Source organism: Strigops habroptila, chromosome 1 (genome assembly GCF_004027225.2).
Source record: "Strigops habroptila isolate Jane chromosome 1, bStrHab1.2.pri, whole genome shotgun sequence".
Taxonomy (NCBI): Eukaryota; Metazoa; Chordata; class Aves; order Psittaciformes; family Psittacidae; genus Strigops; species Strigops habroptila.
Window position 1 is genome coordinate 123304674 of NC_044277.2, and position 21023 is coordinate 123325696.

Here is a 21023-nt window from a genome sequence, read left to right on the forward strand (position 1 = left end):
CATTCCTAAAGGATGGATAGAGTTCATTGCTCCAGATCTTTGATTATTTTTCTCATTAGCAAGCATCTCCATGCTACAAATTAAAGGAGAAGGAAAGATTGCCATTCCCAGGGTGCTTCATAAAATGCCTTGGAAACCTGAGCCCCAGCTGCATCCAGAAGAAAATAATACTAATGCATAAAGCCCCAATTAACCATTTAGGTTATCAGACCAGCTGTAGTTACTTCTCTGTAGTTATTTCCAGGCATATCATGAATATATTTAGTCAGACAATCAGATGATTTTAGGGAGTAAAACACTAATCCTCTTAAAACGAAACAACTCACTTGCTAAAGTCAGCTCAGCTTAAATATCTCTCTTGCATAGAATTTCATCTTGATTTAATTAAATTATGTGTGATCACCTCCTATGTTAAACTGTTTAACATAGTTAAACTGGTACAGTTTGTTCATGTAGATGTTTTTTCCTTCACTAGTCTATTAAAAAGCCCCTTACAAAATCCCCATTCACAATTTTAAGTTTAATCTGGAAAAGGAGGCTCTGAGTAGCTATTTCAGTAACTTGTTTTTTAGGAATTTTCTTCAAAGCTGTGATTTTTTTTTTTTTCATAAGTGGAGCATTTTGGTTTTCCATTTAAAACTGATTTTGATTCTGAAATTTTAGGTTTACTTATTTATTTTAATAATTCAAAATCAGAATAAAATTTCTGAGCTGGTCTATTGAAAGTAAGTCAGGTAATTGGGTCATGAAAACTTTTGACATTTTTGTTGTTGATGTGAAAAATTTTTGATAAGTCTCATACAGTGACCTCTTGTTTCAGTCTATTTGTAGCAAAAATCTCATCCCCTCTGGAATGATTTTGCTGTTTCTAGCACGAAATGGATTCTATAAAGGAAAGGAAACACCAACTCTTTTTCCAGCTAGTAGTTACTGGATTTTAGCACTGAAGCAAAAATGGAAATTTACTGAAATCTATCACCTTCTTCTTCAGCTGAATAATACCAGACCTAAAAATTGTAGGTTCCAGCCTTCGTGTTAGCACTTTGACTCCTCTGAAAGGGTATGGATTGCCTTTTCTAGATTTGACAAATAAATGTGACTTTGTCTTTTAAGCAATTTTATCCAAAGCCTGCCTTTATATGCATATCCATTGGCTCTGAGTCAAAGTGTCCTAATGTGAGTACTGTGGTTCCTTTAAAGCATCTGCAGGAGCTGTTAATATGTAAAACTTCTCCTGCCAAGTTCTTGCTTTACATTTGTGTTCCTTTGAGTTCTATTTTGTTGCATAGACTTAACTCTTTGTATAAAAAACAACATGAAAATATTGTTTTGAAAAAAAATTTTCAGGGTTTGCTACAAGAACAAAAAAGTTGTGCCTTTCCCCTCTTGAACGTGTTTTTTATTACTGCACTTTCATAATGGCAGTTCATGCTGTCCAGCACTTACAGTAAATCAGTATCAGTTCATGGGCTCAGGAGAAGCTTCTGACTATTCGACCTTCATTCCTCGCAGATCCAGCCTGCTGCTCACAGTGACTCTCCCGGTAAACCAGCATAAATTAGCAGACTGAGGTTTCTGTAGCTATAGTATATATACTGTGAGAATGACAAGGCTCATTACATTGCCACGAGACTATATTCTGTAATGTAGACCTGAATCAAAAGACAGACTTTAAATATACCAAGTAAGTTTAGCAGATGATTGGATGAATTTCACTGCTGATTTAATTAGTGGTATTCTGTGAAGTGGGAATCAACAAGATATTTGTCCTGTGATATGTCCTTACAATTAAAAGCATTCCGGAATCGTTCATTCTGATTTAAAAGTCAGGTGGATTTTGAAAATTATTAAATACATTCAGCAGCATAGCCTTGATTTTAATTTTGAAACATACATGCGGTTTAAATATTATTTGTCCATAATTTTTTATAAATATCCCTTAAAAAGCAAAAAGGGGGGAGGGAATTTTAAACTCATGTCCTTCTGAGAAAGACTCTTACAGTTGCCAGGCAGCTGAAAGATGGTGCTCTACTCTCAGGGAGGTCATAGTTGCGCTTTTTATTGGTGAAGACTGGAAGTCGGAGGTGTCAGCCTGCTTGGAAGTGTAAATGTAAAACCCAAGTATTTGGCTGTGCTCCAAGAGTGGTGCCAAACTCCTTGTTCACTGTATGTATCATGGTATTTTATTTTATGATTAGCAGCCCAGCTCCAAACACAGGAATGTGCAGGGAAGTCAGAGCATACTGCTCTAAAGCATAAGTGAAAGTCTTGTTGAGAGGCACAAATCCTCCCTAACCGCTGATAGCCATCTTGCTTATAATGTGCTTCAGAAAACAAGTAGCACAAGGAAGGTATTTTCTTTTTGCCAATCCTTTCAAAGTGGAACAGATCTGCAGAACAGAGCACAGATGGCAGCAGAATAGTGGCTTAAATGCAAAGCATCGATTGAGGCAAGTGGTACTTTTCCATCCCTGAGTAGTAGTTTTTGAATCTTCTTTTCTTGATGTATTTTGTTTTGGAGACGCATTTCAAAGATACAACAGATATCGGAAAGTGAAAATTATAGTGGAGAAAATTAAGATTATAAAAGCCTAGAAGGAAAGGAATAAAACCAAGCAGCTTATCTGTACACAAATATGTATTTTTAAATGTGCAGTAATTTCTCATGAACAGTTTCTTAGTTCAGATTTTCTCATTAATCAACAGCAAAGTGGGAGCTTTGGAGAAACTGACAGAACAAAGTTAGTAGAACTCTTTAAAATTTTGTCATTTAAAAATGATGCAGCTTTAAATTCATTGTGGCAATATTTAGACGTTAAAAAAAGTTTAGATACATGACAGATTATATATTGAAATTGCAAATAATACTGGATTGCAATTCAGTGGCAAGATTTGGTGACAATATTTTAGATCATATTGTAAAAGGCATTTGAATACATCTTAAGCATTGTATTCTACTGGTGATTTTAAAATAGGTCTCGTATCCCCCAGTTTTTGCATTCACTATTTTTAAGACTATATGAGTTGGGTAGAATCTGGTTTTAATCTGTATCATCCATGTGCAGGTGCACAGTTCTTAATGCAAGCAATTTTCCATCTTTGGAAATTGTGACCCAAGCCTGTATTTTAAGCACAGGGCTCCTCGTTGCATCAAAGTCAAAACCAAGAATCCTGTTATTCTTCGTAGTATTCAGCTTTTGGTTAGCTCTTTTTTCCTAATTTACTTATTTTGCTAGTTGCATTTGAAGTTAGAAGAAAAGAAAGCAAGAAGCAGTCTGAAGCTGGCAGGCTCTCAAGTCCCTCTCCTGTCAATGCAGATAGATAGGCCCTTGGCTCTTCATCAGGTGCTAGCAGGGAGATGAAAGGGAGAGCACAGAATCACACAACCGGGAGAGGCTGAAGGGGGAAGGCACCTCTGGAGATCATCTAGTCAACCTTCCCTGTGCAGGGTCGCCTTAGAGCAGGTTGCTCAGACTGCCTCCAGTTGGGTTTTGAGTCTCTGAAAGGATGGAGACTCCACAAGCTCCCTGGTCAACCTGTTCTGATGTTTGAAAACCCTCACAGTACAGAAGTTTTTTCATATGTTTAAGTGGAATTTCCTTTGCTCAGTTTGTGTCCAATGCCTCTTGTCCTGTCACTGAGCACCAGCAAGAAGAGTCTAGCTCCATCTTCTTTACTTACCCTCCCAAGTAACTCACCCAAGTTACTTAGGCAGTCCCACCCCCACATTCTTTGTGGACAACCTCCTCACAGCTGGAGTTTAAGTTGGGTGCTCAGAACTGCTGCATGAAGCAATCTCCCATCTGTCTGTTTGTATGCAGAGAGCCCATGGAGACCTGTTTCACTGTTGGAGCAGTTGATTTAAGTGTCAGAAGACAGTATAAATACCCACTGCAAAGTCAGGACCCCCTACTATCACAGATGGGGAAAATGAGACTAGTCACATTGACATCATTTTAGAAGCATTACTCTGGTAAGCAAAGGTGCTGTGAGACTTCATATGCTGTGGGTGAGTCCATATGCCCTGGGTGAGACACTCCATTTCTGGTCTCTCTGTTTCAGTTAAGTAACAATCTACACTCTGCTTAATGGGATTGGCCTTCGATCTCTGAAAACCTCAGCGTAGCTTAATCTGTGGAGTCATGACACACTCCTTCGCTGCAATTTAGGGTTAGAAGGGCATAGAAGCGGCATATTTCCCACACAAAGGGTCATTTTAGGACATTGCTGCAAGGGAAGATGCTGGGTTTGGGACCCGTCAGGTCTAATGGTGTTTCATTTGGGACACATACAGATATCTCAGTTCAGCAGGTACCTCAAGACTCAGTACACTGTCAGTGTGATTTTCTCCTGGTCCTGAAGCACAACAGCTCCTGGTGACAGGAGATGCCAGAATGTGGTGTTTGCTTTCCTCCAGTTCTGCTTGAAGGTGTGATTTGCAATGCTGCAAAGACATTCCTACCCTGCAAGAGGCTCCTTGGGAAAGCAGGGTTGGCTTTTGTTGCTGTGAGTAGCCTTTTCCAAAAGTGTGGATTTCCAGGCCTGGATGCTTTGACCTAGGAAGGGAGAGTGGGAGGAAAAAAGAAGTCATGCAGAACACATGTTCTGCAGCATCAGCAACAGATGAGGGAGTATTTGATTTTAGCTTCAAAAAGGCAAAGTCAGAACTAAGCTGCCAGCATGTTGCACACTAGTTGAATGAAAACTGTTGGATTGGGGCACTTACTTACCAGACCCAAGCTGTACTGCGTTCTGACCATGATTCCAGATATTAAATATCATTTTATGATGGTGACTTAATAAGTATATGTATTGGCACTGATGCCTTATGTGTTTCATATACTGTCACTGAGGCCAGACCCAAAGTTGCTTAAATCAGCTGAGAAGTTCTCATGGATTCCAGATGGTTTTAGATGACAGGCTCCATGGTTCATTAATGCATTCTGAGATTGAGAACATTACAAAAGAGTTCAAGTATTTTATTTTAATTTTAGTTTATTTATTTTAGTCTTTTCCACATTTTTAACCTACATAATTGACATTATGCAATCAGAATAAAATCTTCTGGAAGTAAGGTTCCACAGGCCATCGTAACAGATGGCACAGTGCCTGGTTTTCCATGGTAATAATAATACAGAAAAGGGAATGCTTCTGTTCAGATTCTTTCACCTCCAGCCTCAAATTTTGCCATGGCCTCTGTCCTCCTAAAACTGTGCTCTGAATATCTCCCTAAGGCTTTGGGCAGGAATTCAGAAAAATCTAATAAGTTGCTTTACCTTCCAATGCTTTAATAAATGTACGACATCTGGGTCTCTTTCTCCCATGGGTTTCTTTCTGTAGGTTATTCCCCTACTGACTGGAGAAAAAAGATGCATTGTGTCAAAATTGTCTGGTACTTCTTCAGTACTAAAAGCTGAAACAGCACCAGCATTAATACTGTCCTAAATACCTTGTCTACTTAATGCATGATCTAGAAGGCCTCATTCCCTTCATGCTGCCTTAGAACAATCTGTTGTTTGATAATAGTTACAGCTTTTTACTGTACAGTCAGCCAAGGGCAGCCATTGTGCACCACATGTGTAAAAGGAAGATTGATAGCAGGGCTATTGTTTGGCATTATGTGGGAGACTGATAGAGCAACCAGCTTTGAAACACTGTTGGGTAGTTCTGATTAAAGCGATATCTGTGCTGTGCGGGTGGTGGGAACAGGCTGATCAGCTCGGTCTGGATCATGCTGCTCACGCTCAGTGAGTTTCCAGGGTCCCTTCCCATGCCACATGCGCTTGCTTTCCCCACTGGAGGAGGCTCAGCTCAGATGGTCTGCAGGATTGCTGTGGAAGGACCAGAAAGTGCAAGGAAGCACTACTTTTCCAGGCTTTTGGCTGTAAAAATGTTGAAGTAAAATACTTTGTATCTCTTCTATAAAGATCTGTGCCAAAATCCACTGAATCCATTTAGAGGGACTTTCAGCTCGTGCTTTCCGAAAGCGCCCATAGTCAGAGCATATCTGTCTAACTGCTGAGCTACCGGTCAAGCAGTTCTTTCTCCTATGCCATGCACTTGTCTTCAGGGTCTGTAATGTTATTCCATCTACCCCTGTCTTTGGGTGACTAGAAGTCCCAAAGCTAATTTCAGTTTTATGAAGAAGAAAGTTAAAAAGAGGAACAGCAGCTAATCCTTTTCTTCCTGAAGAACTCTCTGGAGAAAGAACTCCTGCATTAGGTTTGAAAAAGATCGGCACCACTTTTTCACTGAGATCCAATGGCATTTCACAATCCCTACTGAGAACTGTCCATAGGAGAGCAAGCATAACTGTGGTGCTCATCCAGACAATCAAGGAATGTCATATATTATGTCTGCTCATCACAAACAGATTACCTTTAATTTCCTAGTCTGGATGACAGCACAGGCTATTCAACATTGTCTTTTGGTTGCTAATCCTCAAAGAACCTATTTCTTCTCCAGTGTTATTGCCATGGAAACTGGCTAAACTGCAGGTCCAGGTTACATCTTTGCTGTTCACTCACTTTCACTTTGATCTGCAGACATTCTTCAGGTGTCAGGCAGAGGCAAAGGGCAAATCAATATTCTTTCTTGAAACACATAGTCACTCCCTGTGCTCTCCAGCCTCCAGTGTGTAAGCGTAACCGCTTGCATTCTGTATCTCCTAGGGCAGGAGACTTGATACCTGAAGATCTGCTACCTGCAGCCTCATTTTCTGTAATAACATTGCTCAGCCAAGCTTGAGATGACAACACAGCAGATTGCTTCCTTATCTATTTTTCAAGCCTTTGCAAGTGGTAACACAATGATGCAGAGAGAACAATTAGCATCTGGAGCACAAATGTAGGAAATATTTTGCAGATGCACTAAAACTGTTGAAAACAGGTGTACTCGGGAGTCATGGAGAATTGCTGTTCAAATTTATGGTCTGCATGTAATAAATGATGGCCCCGAACTGGCGTTTACATAGCAAGTCCCAATATACGCTACTGACCTTGGTGACATTACAAGAGTAATTTTCACACAGATAGCATTTTTAATGGAGTACCTATAATGCATTAGTCACTGATGCCTTTGCCTTGCATCAGGCATTCAGATCCTTATGTCCACTTTGCACTGTACTTGAGCTACAGTTAAGTTACAAGGAAAAAATCTGTTCTTTATTACAGTGTTGCTCCGTCTCTGACCCTTTCTGGAGAATCCTTTCTGTATCGCTGTAAAGTCTTTCATGCCAATACACATCACTATGGATCATAAGAAGTTGAGGAGAATAAGTGCCCCTATGCTGCATGAGAAAGCACCTTCGAATTACAATTCTTCATTACTTTTGTACATACAGGGTATTGAGATTGGTTCTCTTTCACTCTGACACAACAGAGTGCAGCACATGCAGCACATGCCCTTGCCTGTCTCTCCAGAGAGTGAGTTAACACTGGTAATAGAATAGGTGAGTTTACTAAGCACAGGAAGTAGCATAATTATATGGCTTTAAGAGATCTATTTCTACCATAATTCAATAACTTGCTAGTTTAGATGCATGATTCATTGGGAGAGGTTGCTATTGTTGCAGAAAGGCTTGTGTAAATTGGGTATGACTGGTTACATGGCTGGTTTTGGCTGAATCTGATAATATTATGTTCTCCACATCCTCAAAATTTTTATTCAGAAGAAATAAGGGGCGTTTTTAATTCTGAGGACTATCAGCGTGTCTGCATGACTTGCTCGCTTTAGTGCAGGAGAGTTTTCATTTGCTTTGGCCTCTGATAGTGAGAGCAATGCATAATCTAGTGTTCATACTACTGGAAAAGGTAATCAGGAGCCAAACTTGTATTCCTGATTCTGTCACAGATTCTGGCAGTTTTCTTGCATAGATGTGGCTTCCCAAGAGAGTTAAAGTAAAATTGAGAGCCAGGGAATGAGTGGGCACTTTTGGAAACATTGGCCTCAATATGTCAGTTTGTGTATTTTTAAACTAAAGGGTTTATAAGTATTTCACAGGACTCCAGAAAGGCTCTGTGAGTGTTTGCAAAATGTTTCAATGGCAAGTTGCACTGCAATGCAAGGAACATCACTTCAGAATACACCTCTGGAACATTCATACATTTGGTGACAGTCTCATATGACATCAGTCCATTATTAAGAGACTGTCATAGATCTGGTTTCCCCAGATGTATCATTCCCCTCTTCCCCAGAAATTTTACCTGGAGGAAAAGAAGAAGAATTTGTTTATTTGTCCCAGATGCATCCAGAATATGTCAATCTTGTGTCAGTATGCCATTTGTTGGCATATGCACTATGTGACGTTCGTGCCCAGAGCACTGTTTTACAGGATGGCTTACCATGCAGAGGGCTAGACTCTTCAGTGGAATTCGTGGCAATTACACCTTATAATAAAAACACAATTACAATAAATTGTGCCTGCAGATTTTACAGAATATTGTGAATGCATCAACAGTAGTTAGAGAGTTAGAAATCTTTCTGGAAAAGAAAAAAAAAAAGTTGCATTAATATTTGAAAGGAATCACGGCTTCTTCCCTTTTTTTACCAATAAATTGTAATTTTAATAAATTGACTGCCCTGTCAAAGTTTGACATACAAACCTTGTTTAACATACTGTGGCTGCCCCTTGCACTTGGAGGTTGAACGTACTACATAGAGCATGTAACTAATGAAACGGGGTTTTGTTCATCCTTTCAGTTAATTCTGTGTGTTCTTTTTTCCCCTTCCCCCTTGTGCTGCACGGCTGATTATCACCCTAGGACCTTGCAATGGGACACAGACCCCTCAGTGCTGCAGCTCCAGTCTGACTCTGAACTTGGGTATATGTCAGCTCTTTTTGTTACTCGTTTGTCATTTCTTTGCAATAATTATGTTGAAAATGCTTCCCAGTTGAGCTGGTTTTATGTGATTTTCATTTGCTTTGTTGGCTCAAAAAGACCATAATTTAAGTTTCCTTTTTTTTAGTTTAATCAATAAGAAGCTTCAGCAAAGCCATCTTTGTGGGAAAAAAACAACTATTTAAAGAAGCTCGTGAAAAGATAAGCTGCTCTTTCTGTTGCCTGAAACACAATATAAATAACTATTTCATTAAAGATGAAATGTTATTATTGCGGCACTTATGTGCATGTACAGTTACATTGGTCTCGTTTGTACCTGTTGATTCAGACTTTTCTCTCTGAATCATTTGCAAGCTACTTTTCCCCTTCCTTCCTGTCTGCCATAGTTATGCTATTCCCACATGTAATAACAATTTCCCCTTTTTCCTTAGGAGCTGTATATGTGCTTATAATTGTGCACTTAAATATGATCATACTCCAAGAGTAATTGCCGTCTTGAGTTCAGTCCAATCAAGTTTTTTTTAAATTGTACTAGAGATAGATAAATTAGTATTTTCTAGTTTGGGATGGAACTTCTCTATCCCAAGCATCTGAAAAAAATAGTTAAATAATTTATAAATGCCTACCTGCAGAGGTAGTTAGAATAAACTGTTCCCCTAAAAAGGATAGGTGGAAGTCCCTCACATGCTTCAGAACTTGAGTCATAGGTAAAACCAAATCTCTATGTTGAAGAAATTACTCTACCTATGAACTTAAAAGCTTGCCTCTCTGAGTCCGCTGTCAAGCGTCTTATGCTTTTACTGGTTCATGTGAAATTCATTCACCATTCTATAAGAAAAACAACAACTTCCCTTTAGCTACTAATCGACAGTGCTCCCAGATGCAGTTAGGGATGTTAGTGCTATTCACCAGGAAAGATCAGACTGAGTGGAAAGTATCCAGACAGCTTTCTAAACAGGGTTTCTTCACAACCAGAACTGTTAGGAATGTGTGTAATTTTCACCTGAGTGTGCCTTCAAATAGATATAACTTCTAGAACTTTACCTGGACCAAACCAAAAAGGTAGAGTTGTTTGAGCTGTTTTAATACACAGAAACCTTTTAGAAACCTCAGCAGCCCTTTCCCAGTAGTTTGAATTAAAAGATGAGCACTCCCAGGAGCAAGGCTCCTCAAACAGCTATGCAAGGCAAGTTCCTTTATTTGACTTGCAGCAAGATAATCCTGTGTTGAGCAGTCAGTGCAAAGACAGCAAAGCAGCATGCCAAGGAGTAAATCCACAGGTATACCCTGTAACAGAAGTCCTACCCCTTTTGAAAGAAAGCTGTCTTCAAAGCCAAGGCAGAATTAGAGAAAGGACCAGACTTTCCCCTGGTGTCATGAGACTAGGTTAAAAAATAAAAATACCAATGCAAAAGAAATCCTGCATTCAGCAATTAAATTATGTGTGTAGCAAAGCAATTCTAGCACATACATCTTTCTTCTGGTACCTACAGACAGAGGAATCAATTTTAATGCATGGACTTTAGTTACAGTCCTAATGACACCCCATAGGCAGTTTTGAAAGAAATTCTTCAAAGCTTATGTGCTCTCCAGGATGAATATTCAACAAACTGTAAATTATAAGAATTGTGAGCACCTCAGATGAAAAATGGGGATGCGAAAGCAATAGACAGTTTAGTGCTGCCCTAAAAAGAACTACAGACTAGGACATTACAATCCATATTTGGCAGAGTCCAGATAGGATGCTCCAGTTGTCCCTAACTGATTGGGACCAAGGGCTAGGCCAACTTTTAGTTACACAAGAACCATTACAGGTTCCTTAACAGGGGCAAAAAAGAACTAAAAGAACACATTCCTTCAGATGAAGAAAGATCTCCCTGTCTTTACTAGTAATTATCAGGATATGGGTGACACCAGGCATTTGTACAGGCACCAGCAATTCCTGAGTTAGAAACGTTTTAGGTGAAAAATTCTACACATTTTCTCAGCACAGTGCTCTGGGATATAGCTCACTTCTTGGTTAGCAGTCTACAAAGAGGTTAACCCAACTAGCAGTTAAATCCAGCTGTCTTTTAAAATTGATGTTCCACATCCTCAAGCAGTTGAGGAGATATGGAGTGACCTCATGTGAAACTTTTGTTAGAATTAGGTGAGGCTCTAATTAGGCCCAGATTAGACACATAATTAATTAGAGATTGTACTTAACCAAGACCACTGTCAAGAAGCTCTTTCAATGCAGAAGGCTTAAGAATCTCGGTAAATGGAACCAGTAGCCTGGGACAGCAGGGGACTGGTTACATAGGAAAGCCTAACTGAACAAGTAGGCCACAGAGGTTGCACATTTGGTGCTGAAGGAGGGAAAAGCACGTAAGGTTTTGCTGGGGTGAAGTATTTATCAAAGCTTGAATTCACATAAAACCTCAGTTAAAGCAGCTACAGAAATGTAGTGCTACTAAAAATTTTGTTAGGTGAAGTCTAACACAAGCTGTAGAAGTTTTTCTGTCCCAGGTAATGGTGTAGAAGTTTTTTCTGTAGGATTTTCAGACAGTCATAGCTTTTCTTCATGTTGGCAAAGTCACAGATGGTTAAAAGAGTCTTAGAAGACTCAGAGCTGTAACAACTATTTCTGTTCTAGTGGTTTATTATGTGATACAATTGATTTATACTGATTACCTGCTGAATCTGCTTGAATTCATCTTGACTCAGCCAGTAAGATAGATTATAGCAATATATAGCTGATGTAGTATTAATGCAGCTGAAGAATTCAGTAGGTGTCACCAGGGATAACAATTTTCTTTTGAGACACCCATTTCCTTTACAGACATCAATCTTAATTGAATACCTAAACCACTGTAAATTAATTAGGTCAAAACCCCTTTGACCTCTGTTCCTCTGACAGTCTGTAAAATAGAGCAGATATGGATAATGTGTATGAATTTCCTACTTTTCCAAACTGCTTTCTCTATGACGCGGCAGTTTAGAAACACTGTATCCATGAATTTGTTCCCCGTAAACGTATAAGCATGCTTGCAATTGTTGATGTAGGCAACAGGACTTATATAGTTGATTTGTTTATTATGTGCATAAGATGTACACATGATAATGAGGATGTGCACATAATAAGATACTCTTTGCTGAAAGTTGGCATTTTTTCCAGTAAAACACTTGAAAGTAGTAATTTGTTTATTCTTCCCTCACTATAGTCAAATAGTAGTCAGGAAATAAATTGACTTCTTCCCCACACTGTTGGGTGAACTGTGTATGACTAAGAGTGTTCATGACTATGTTCAGCTGTCTTTCTTCTTTTTCCCTTAGCCAATCACAGTTAGTTGGCTTTACTGATTTGTTTTGTATGGATTATTTAAAGTAAGGAAAGGAGTAGAAAAAGAAAGCTATACTTGCCCTGTTCCAGCTGCGTCTTGGAGCTCCTCTCCAACCTTTGCATTAGGATTCTACTAATCATAAACCTATACCAATTCCACTACTAATGACTGCTGTGGAATGGAGAATCTCCCTTTTTATGGAAATTACCTACCTTGCCAATTAAAGGCTCTATTATTGCTCTCAGGTGAACATCTGACAGTCCTAATCCAGCCTGGTTTACACTCACTCTGTCCTTTCCACTATTGTGTATCTCGGACTGAGGACTAACTCTTGAGCAGGCAGAAAATTGTAGTAATGATGGTATGAAGGAGATTTTTGTTGTTACAAGGGGCACAAGCAGGTCATTTCTCTCTCCCATTTACAATCCCTCTCAGCAGCATGATCTAGAGGTTCAGTAACTCTATTATGGCAAGTGGTTCCTAGGTTAATTTTGTTCACTGCAGTTAGGTACTTCTCATGCATAGTGTATTGTGTTTCATCCTAGCAAACATTGAAGTATTTTTTTTTATCCAGTTCATAAAAGTAAACACTCTTGTTCCTGCTGCTGATTTACATTTAACATGACTAACCTTTTGATGTAATGTATTCCATCTTAGACGCAGGCTGCACAAACTAGGCGTGTCAAAGATTACCCAGGTTGATTTCTTACCTCGGGAGGTGGTATCATACTCCAAGGAGACACAGACACCTCTTGCCACACATCAATCTGAAGGTAAGAGTATTATTATTATTTTTTTCAGAATAAATTTTCATAAAAAATAACTATTCAAGTAAGAGTTAAAGAATGTAAGAAAAATAATAATAAATCATAATATAGCTACTTATCACATATTTTCTGCAAGAGGGTATTGTTTATGTGATTAATAACTGTTCTGGTGAGAATAATTATAATAATGACTTTAAAGTCAGGTGGAACCAAACTGCTTCTGTCTTACAATGGGTTGTGCTTAGATAGCAGTTTAATGAGAACATATTTTCAAATAAATCATTATGAATATAATTAAAACAGTGCTTTATTCCAATTTTCTTGCTTTCTCAAGGAAGTTATTTTCTGTGCTTTGTAAAAAGGCAGTGATGGAAAGTTGCCTTCAGATATTCGGTCAGTGTAATTATGTCCCACTCTAGTAGGTGAGTCTTAGAAGTTACAGTTTAGATCTATGTGCTGAAAAAAGAGGCTTAGATACTTTGATGTGGACAGTCCTGCTTTCTCTCTGTTGACAAATATATTATCTATACTCATGGAGCTGTTTGTTAGCTGTTTGGCTTTCTCCTTGACAAGTAAATACGTGGAGTAGTTAGTAGGGGAGTGCTGTTCTCTTTTTTCCTTAGACTACATACTTGCCAGTGTTGTATTGCAGAACACTGATTGCAGGTGAGTTGAAACCATTTAAACTTAATGTAAAACTGTTCATTAGCCTGATGTAATTTACACACTATTACAAAACAAGTAGCAGAAGTAAAACTGAAGGCAGTCTTGACTGCAATTTTTTCTGTTAACAACAAAAGGAAAGTTTGACAATTCACTGCTTTCCTGCAGCAGATAGTATAGAACTCACCAGGCTCCACACAGAAGAAGAATCAAGTAGGTTGCAAAAGGTGTGTGAGTAAATCTTTCTAAATATAAGTTGCTCTCAGGGATGATATAGTGATAAACATAGCCTGCTTTTTTTCTGCTACTGGATTACCAGGTCTGCCTTCAAGAAACCACAAATGAAAACTGCTGAGCTAGATACACAGATCCTACTGTCCCAGATCACAAGTTTACCCTAGTCATCTGTTGTCTGAAATAGTGACTTCAAGCATAGGCAACCTTGTTGCTTGGATGCTGCTTCTTGAGCAGCATGTCCTGACAGCTTTGCCTTCTTGGCGGGAGAGGCTGCCTTAGAAGGCTCCCTAGTTCAATCCAGTTCACATCTACTCGTCTCTCTGAGGGCTGCTGAACCCTCAAGAAGATGAGGTTTTCTCCTGAGGCCTTGACTTCCTGGATAGAGACCAGTAGGTGCTCAACTCTGCGGCATTACCATGAAGTCATTGTTAGATCAGATGGAGAGGATGCCCTTCCTCCCTGCACGGGGCCTTTATCCAGTACAAAAGCCTATAGATATGGGGAGCTGAAGACATGGCTTCGATGTGCCTCAGGCCTTCAACTCCAGCACTCATTAGCTGACATGCCCTTGTGAACAGGCTAACCTCTCCAACCTCTCTTGGGAAAGCAACATCTTCTAATAAGTTCTTGCTTTTTTTCCAAGGAACTCTTCAATTAATGCAAAATCCATTTCTGGAATAAATAAGAGGACTATGTCCTACCCCTAATGTTAAAAAAAACCCCAAACAGTGTGCTGCCATGGAGCCCGGCAGTCAGGACAGCAAGCACAGAGGACGACATGGCTTATCTTGGTTCTCCCAACACAGAGGAAGCTCTTGTTCCTCACTTGTATGAAAAAATACAAGTGCCAACATGATCTTAAGACATGGACTTGGATACTTCATGTCATGGACTTTAAACTGCCGAGGCCAAACCTCTGATGGGAAAGGACAAATGGTGGTTTTGGTGACTGAATTTATTATCTTTCATACTCTCTGTGTCATCACAGTCAAGTAAAAAACATCAGCTAAAGGGAAGTTTTAATATTTAGACACAGAGATAATATCACCTATCACTTCCCTCGGATGTATGGGGGAAAGAAAGTTTAACTTATATTTCTTTTCCAATCTGTTGCTAGAGAATAACATTAACTTGGACATGAACATGGCCCTGCATCAGTAAAGGAAAGTCAGGAAAGTTTGGTGAATCCATCGAAGTGGTATTTAATTGAAACTCTCTAGGGGGTAAATAAGCTCAGCCATTTTTGTCTCCCAGGTCAGATGGAAATGAATTGTCAGGTTTTCAATCTCCTATGCCTTCTTATGAATGCTGAGCCCTTCATACTGTCACTCTAAACATGAACAGCAAACAGAGGGGAATTCCTTGGGAGAACCGTTTTGAGGAGAAGTCTCTATGCTGTTCCTATGCATTCATGTGATAAAATATAACCATTATATTTTCAAAATAAATTGTTCAGCCATTACTATGGGTATGTGATCAGCTATTCAGATACTGAAACCTTGGAGTTTGAGAAAAGAAAAAAAAGAAACCCCTTATTTTCTTAGATGAGTGTGCGTGTTCAGAGTTCAGTCTTTGCTGCCTGCCTTGGACAATGGAAATGTCAAAATGCAGAATTTCAGGATGAGATTGTTACACGCTTGCTTCTGGTTTGGAAGACAACGAATGAAGGGATACAGCACTGGTTGGAAAGGTCTTTCCTGTACAATTAAGCCCCTGAAAGAGGACTTTGAGTCCCTCCAAAGTTCTGCAGCTTTTTTGAAATGTCGGTATCTGCACATTTTTCTGCACATTAGTTCTCTAGAAAGAAAGATACTCTGAGATGCCTTAGACCTATTGCTGTTCTGGAGCTCAGTGGATATAGGCCTTTGTGGAAATGGCTATTCCCCACCAAAGTTTATAAAACCAGTAAAGGAAAGTTTCACTGTGGCAAGTGCAGTGTGGTGCCAGAGAGCTAGATGCCATGAAGCACTTGTCAGCTGCTTATTTTAGAAGAAATAATGTGGCATTATTCTTCACTGTATAAAAACAGATTAACTCCTCTTTTCAGAATAGGTAATTCACTTTATTTCAGAGGAATAATGACATGTCATTTCCCCCACCCGCTCTATTATTTAGGGAGATGTGTATATGCATCATTCAACCCTTTGATCACAAGTACCTAATTCTTTTGCTTTATTTAGGTCACAGTAAGCTTCACCCTTTTCTTTTCTTCCTTGTAGGATGACTTCAAAAACACCCAGATCTTGGCTCTGGAGCCTGAGAAAAAAAATGCTCTTTACTTTTCCCCTCCTCCTTCTGTAATTGAATTTGAATTTAGGTATTCGTAGGCATTGAGAGACATTTCACTTGTGCTGCTTTTTCCATTCTGGAGTTGATTAAGATCTAGACTATGCCAAGTGTTTTCTGAGAAGCCTGTGGGACATTCCTTCACTGTACAGAGACTCTCACATTGTCCCATGTAGCCTTCGATTATCGGACCCTCCAAAGCACTGCAGAACTGCCCTTTGCTGAATGACATCTAGGAGAAAGCAGCAACAGAAAAGCCATGGCTTGACGTCTGCCCAGGATGAATCCCTCACCGCCATATAGCAGTGGAAGGAGGTCTGTATGTTTGCCTGCAAGCTACCTTTTCAGATAGGAAAACAGCCTGCACATTCAAGCTCTGCTAGGTGCTTGCCTCAGCTCCAGCTTACTGTTCTTCTGCTCACTAATGGGCCAGGAGGTAAAATCTCAGTGTGGAAAACACCACACTGCCTCTGGACTGGGAAGGGGGATAATCCTTTTATCCGGCTCCCCTCAAAACACAGGGGGCAGTAAAAAGATAAAGGTCTGTGAGCTCTCTGGCTTTGCTTGCCAGTGTCAAGAATGTTGTTACTCCTCTTTAATGAAGTAGAAACTACTTCTTCATTAATAAAATGAGATGGTCTCACTTTTCTGGCTTGCCAGACTGCCACTGTGAATAGGTTAGTCTGAAATGCATTTCTGAAAATGTAGATCCCATATACAGGGGAAGAAGATCTGACTTTCCAGAACAAGGAAGGTCTTATGTACTTCACCTGTTTGTCATCTTCAACAGATGGTTGTTCATATGGGGGAAACAAATGTGTTAGCATAGTCACCCCCTGAGCAGGATAACCTCATCCTACCTCACAAGTATTTGCCCAGTTCTGGCAGAGAACGCCGTTCAGGACCATGCTCCATCTGTTTGTCTGCTGTACTCAAGCACTGAGGATATTTTGGCTGTTAGAGAAAGAGGGAAAAATAAGCTCTTTACTCCATTTGGAAGTTGACTGGAATGGAGTGGCAAAAAAGAGGTGAAACTCCAAAACAGAGGTGAAACTCCGGAGGCTGGGTTGGGTTCTTCATCTTCTGACACTGAAATTCTCTGAACTAAGGTTCCTCAAAGTTACCCTTTTTTAAAGCACTGATGGAGGAGAGGGGAATTCTGCTCACAATCTAAGACTCGTGAGACCAAAACACATGCGTTTAGGTATCTCTGTGTGATATCAAGTGTAAGTGACTACTGTAGGGTGAACCAAGACTTTCTCTAGGTGCCATTGGCTGCATTGAGTAGTTCTTCACTGACTCGCTTGACAGCAGAGTGCTTCATGTAGGCATATTAATGTAGGTTTCTCATTATCGAGTAACCTGCGTATGAAAGTGTCATACATTGGCTCTGTGTGAGGGCTGTGTCCTACTCTGAGTTTTGGTAATCAGATGAGGAGTTTACTGTGACTAGAACTGACAAGCCCCAATGTTATGAAAACAAGTCAAGCTTCTGGAAGTTTCATGATAAAATCCATAGATAAAGTTATTTTTACATTTCACCATTAGGGGCTGAGATTTCCAGGTTTGATTATCGTGGAGCTGTGGCTCTGTCTATCATGTAAGATAAGAACTGATTTAATGAGAGAAGATTGGCTCTGGTCACACACAGTAGGAGGTCTGAGGAAGGAAAACTCCTTAGGGATCTTAGACTTTGCCCCTGATCATTTCATTACACAGGGACAGAGTAATCTGACTCTTTGCAGCTCCTCCACAACCTTAACAAAATCCTGGGAATGTAAGATAATGTGCAGCAAACCTCTAGCATGGCAAATTCTGTACCAGGCCTGTTGTGCCTTCCCATATCTGACTGTAGGTCAGCCCTAGCTTTGTGAATGCATGCTGTACTTAAGAAAAGCCAGTCTCAGAATTAAGCAAAATCATACGTGAGCTTTCCCATGCCCAATTTGTCTAGAGCTCATGGATCAGAAGCTGGGGGTTAAGTTAAAGAGCCTCCTCTGGCTTTTCCCTTCCAGAGAATCTTAGAGCTCACCTCCAGTTTGAAGAGGACAAGACAAGCCTTGAACCCTTCATTTAACGGGAAATGCAGATGCACATTTGTGCATCACCATGCATGCAACATATGTGTCAGGATGCATGAAAATATGTATGATGGAAGGTATTGGACATAATGGGGGGCAGGGAGCTGAAGCAGAGATGCTCTTTCGTTAGCAAAAGGTAGTGTTGGAAAGCAGAGCAGAACTGGGATAGAAATCACTACTAAACAGAGGAGGCAACCTAAAGATGAATCAGTGTTAAAGCAGAAGTTCTGTTTTTAAACAGACAGAGCCCTAGTATCAATGGGCACTAATTTTGTAATTAATGTGCTCTATTCGTCTATTCTAGGCAATACCCTGCATCAGTGAATGTTTTTAGTTTCTATAAAAATCTAGTTTTGTCTTCTCTAATCTCAGTCCATCAGAGTCATACTGTGGATTTCAATAGCTGGCATAAACATCCCAATTCAAGACTGCTTTGTTTGATTAAATCAACAAAGCTTTTTTTGTACTATTGTACCAGACCGTACAAGATTGGATGAGACTAGAACGAAGCAGAGCAAAGATTTGAGGCATTGCGCTGGAAAACAGTCTTTCAATAATTCCCTTTTATGCAGTCACAACTGCATCGCCTTTTCTAAATAACAGGATTTCAAAGGTGGAATATTTATTTATTTCATTTAAATTTGGCATAAAAATCCTTCACAGGCATTCAGGTTGCGCTCTCTGGTGGTGAAACGATGAACCGACGCGTCGTTCCTAAGGGATACTGCAGGGGAGGGAAGGAGAGAGGGAGGCTGGTGTGACCTGGAGAAAAACACTCGCCTCATCTTTTGTCTGAGGCAAGAATTGCACTTAACAGAAGATGCTTGAGTTATACGACTGGAAAGCTGTATGAATGTAAGTGCTGATGAAAGAAGTGGGAGAAGAGCCCAAGATTTTATATAAAAAGTTGGGAACAAAGAAAGCTATTATCTAGAAATATGTATATATAAAAAAAAAAAAAAAAAAAAGCCTTAAAAATTCAGTTATAGGTATTGTAACAAAAATCCAGGTGAGTAATATACTAGTGAAATCAGCTGCAATCTTTTGCTCTTGACAATCCCTTCCTGAAGTAGAATTAGTAAAGTACAGTTTGCTATAATACGTATTCTCCGGGACAGCCACATCAGGCAGTTACCAGCTGTGTTCCACTCCTAGCAAGCTACAGGCATTAGGTGTATACCACTAAAGGCTTTCGTCACCAACTAGCTCATGATAATTTTATGTAGTACAGAATTATGATAAGGGCTTGGCTTCGGAAAATGTTTTTCTGTGTTTTTTGTTGTGCAGAATAATGTATTTGACACTGACAAAGGTTTCTTGTGGGAAGAAGAATGAAGAGGCTGTACTCTGTGGTCATGCAGTTAGGTATTTGAGGGCAGGAGGAGAAATCAGATGTCTCATCTCCTGGAATATGTAGCACACATTGGCTAAAATAGGATTTCTGTCAGTCAGTCCCACTCCGTTTCTAACAGGTGGCCTGTTGCACCTATTGGTGTATTTATCAGTGATAATTGCTGCAGTATTTGCTCCCATTTCCTGACTCTCCTCCCAGGTCCTCTCTAAAGACTTCTGGAGAAGGGTTTTTCTTACACTCGAGATGTTTTTCAGATAGTTTTCATTTTCTCTCAATGTTAAACTGTTTTGAACAGGCAGATCTGAGAATTTATTAAGCATCAGTAGTTCTCTGGGAATTATCTACTAAGAACTGATTTAATGAGAGAAGATTGGCTCTGGTCACACACAGTAGGAGGTCTGAGGAAGGAAAACTCCTTAGGGATCTTAGACTTTGTCTCTGATCATTTCATTACACAGGGACAGAGTAATCTGATTCTTTGCAGCTCCTCCACAATCTTAACAAAATCCTGGGAATGTCTTCTGAAAACCAGCCCCACATGCATGGGAGCTTCCTGCTCCAGGGGGGCCCAGGCCTTCTGCAGACCCTGGTTCTCTTGCACGAGGTACCTCTGCATTAAATGCAAACCCAGGAAACACATCTAATAATTTTTTACAAGGCTGCAAAGGAGAACAATGGACTTGTCACAACTGTGCCTACACCTTCTCTAAACCATTCAGGCTCCAGAAGATGAGGAACAAACCAGAAAGCTTAACTGCCTTCTCAGTGAAACAGGGAACCAGTTTTTAGGCTGTGGCTGCCTCAGAGGGGACTGTTGTGCAGCTGTCATTCTATGCATTGAAGGAATACTGCTTCAAAGCCTCCGCAGACAGCATAGAGAAGGACCATGCTCTACCGCCTTGATGATCCTTGCTTTATTCTTTTAAGCAAGTAGATCCCATCCTCCACCCAAGAGGTGGGAGGCTGCTCTATCCTAAATAAAAAATGTTGTAGTCAGCCCCCTTGTGCAGAACTCAACCTGCTCCTTCAGCTCCAGTGGGAAATATGTCATTAAATGACCATGGTACATCTGGTGTCACTTGGTGGAAAACAAGAACTCTGATATTAGCAGCCTTGACCTCAAACTCCTTTAACTAGCTGCAAGTCGTCTCACAGTGCCTTTGACCCATCTTTGTGCCCTGACATCTGAAACTAGCAGTGGTCCATGAATCCAGAAAGAAGCACTGTAATACCTGTATGCAAATTGAATCTTTGTTGCCTGGAAATGAAAACCGTCCTAGCCATGTTTTACACATGAACCACTGCCATAGTGAGCTGATTTGTTATGTGTTCCCCTCAAGTAACCAAATAGTTCTAAACTAATTTGCAAATATGTGGCTGTCAGTATGTTACAACTGAGCTTTAAACATGAGAACAGAAGGAAACTATCCCACTAATGAACCATGATTTCCCCAATCAACAGTCAGTGAAAA

At 40.0% G+C, this 21023-nt stretch overlaps 1 protein-coding gene across 7 annotated transcripts in view; it reads left to right on the forward strand.

Annotated features, from left to right (window-relative positions):
- Positions 1–21023, forward strand: part of DYNC1I1 (dynein cytoplasmic 1 intermediate chain 1) — a 190660-nt gene that overhangs the window by 30801 nt on the left and 138836 nt on the right. For all 7 annotated transcript variants that reach the window (XM_030492458.1, XM_030492475.1, XM_030492494.1 and 4 more), the window contains 2 exons: positions 8763–8822; positions 12821–12936. In XM_030492458.1, coding sequence (XP_030348318.1) covers positions 8763–8822; positions 12821–12936 — 176 coding nt within the window. The remainder of the gene's footprint in view (positions 1–8762; positions 8823–12820; positions 12937–21023) is intronic.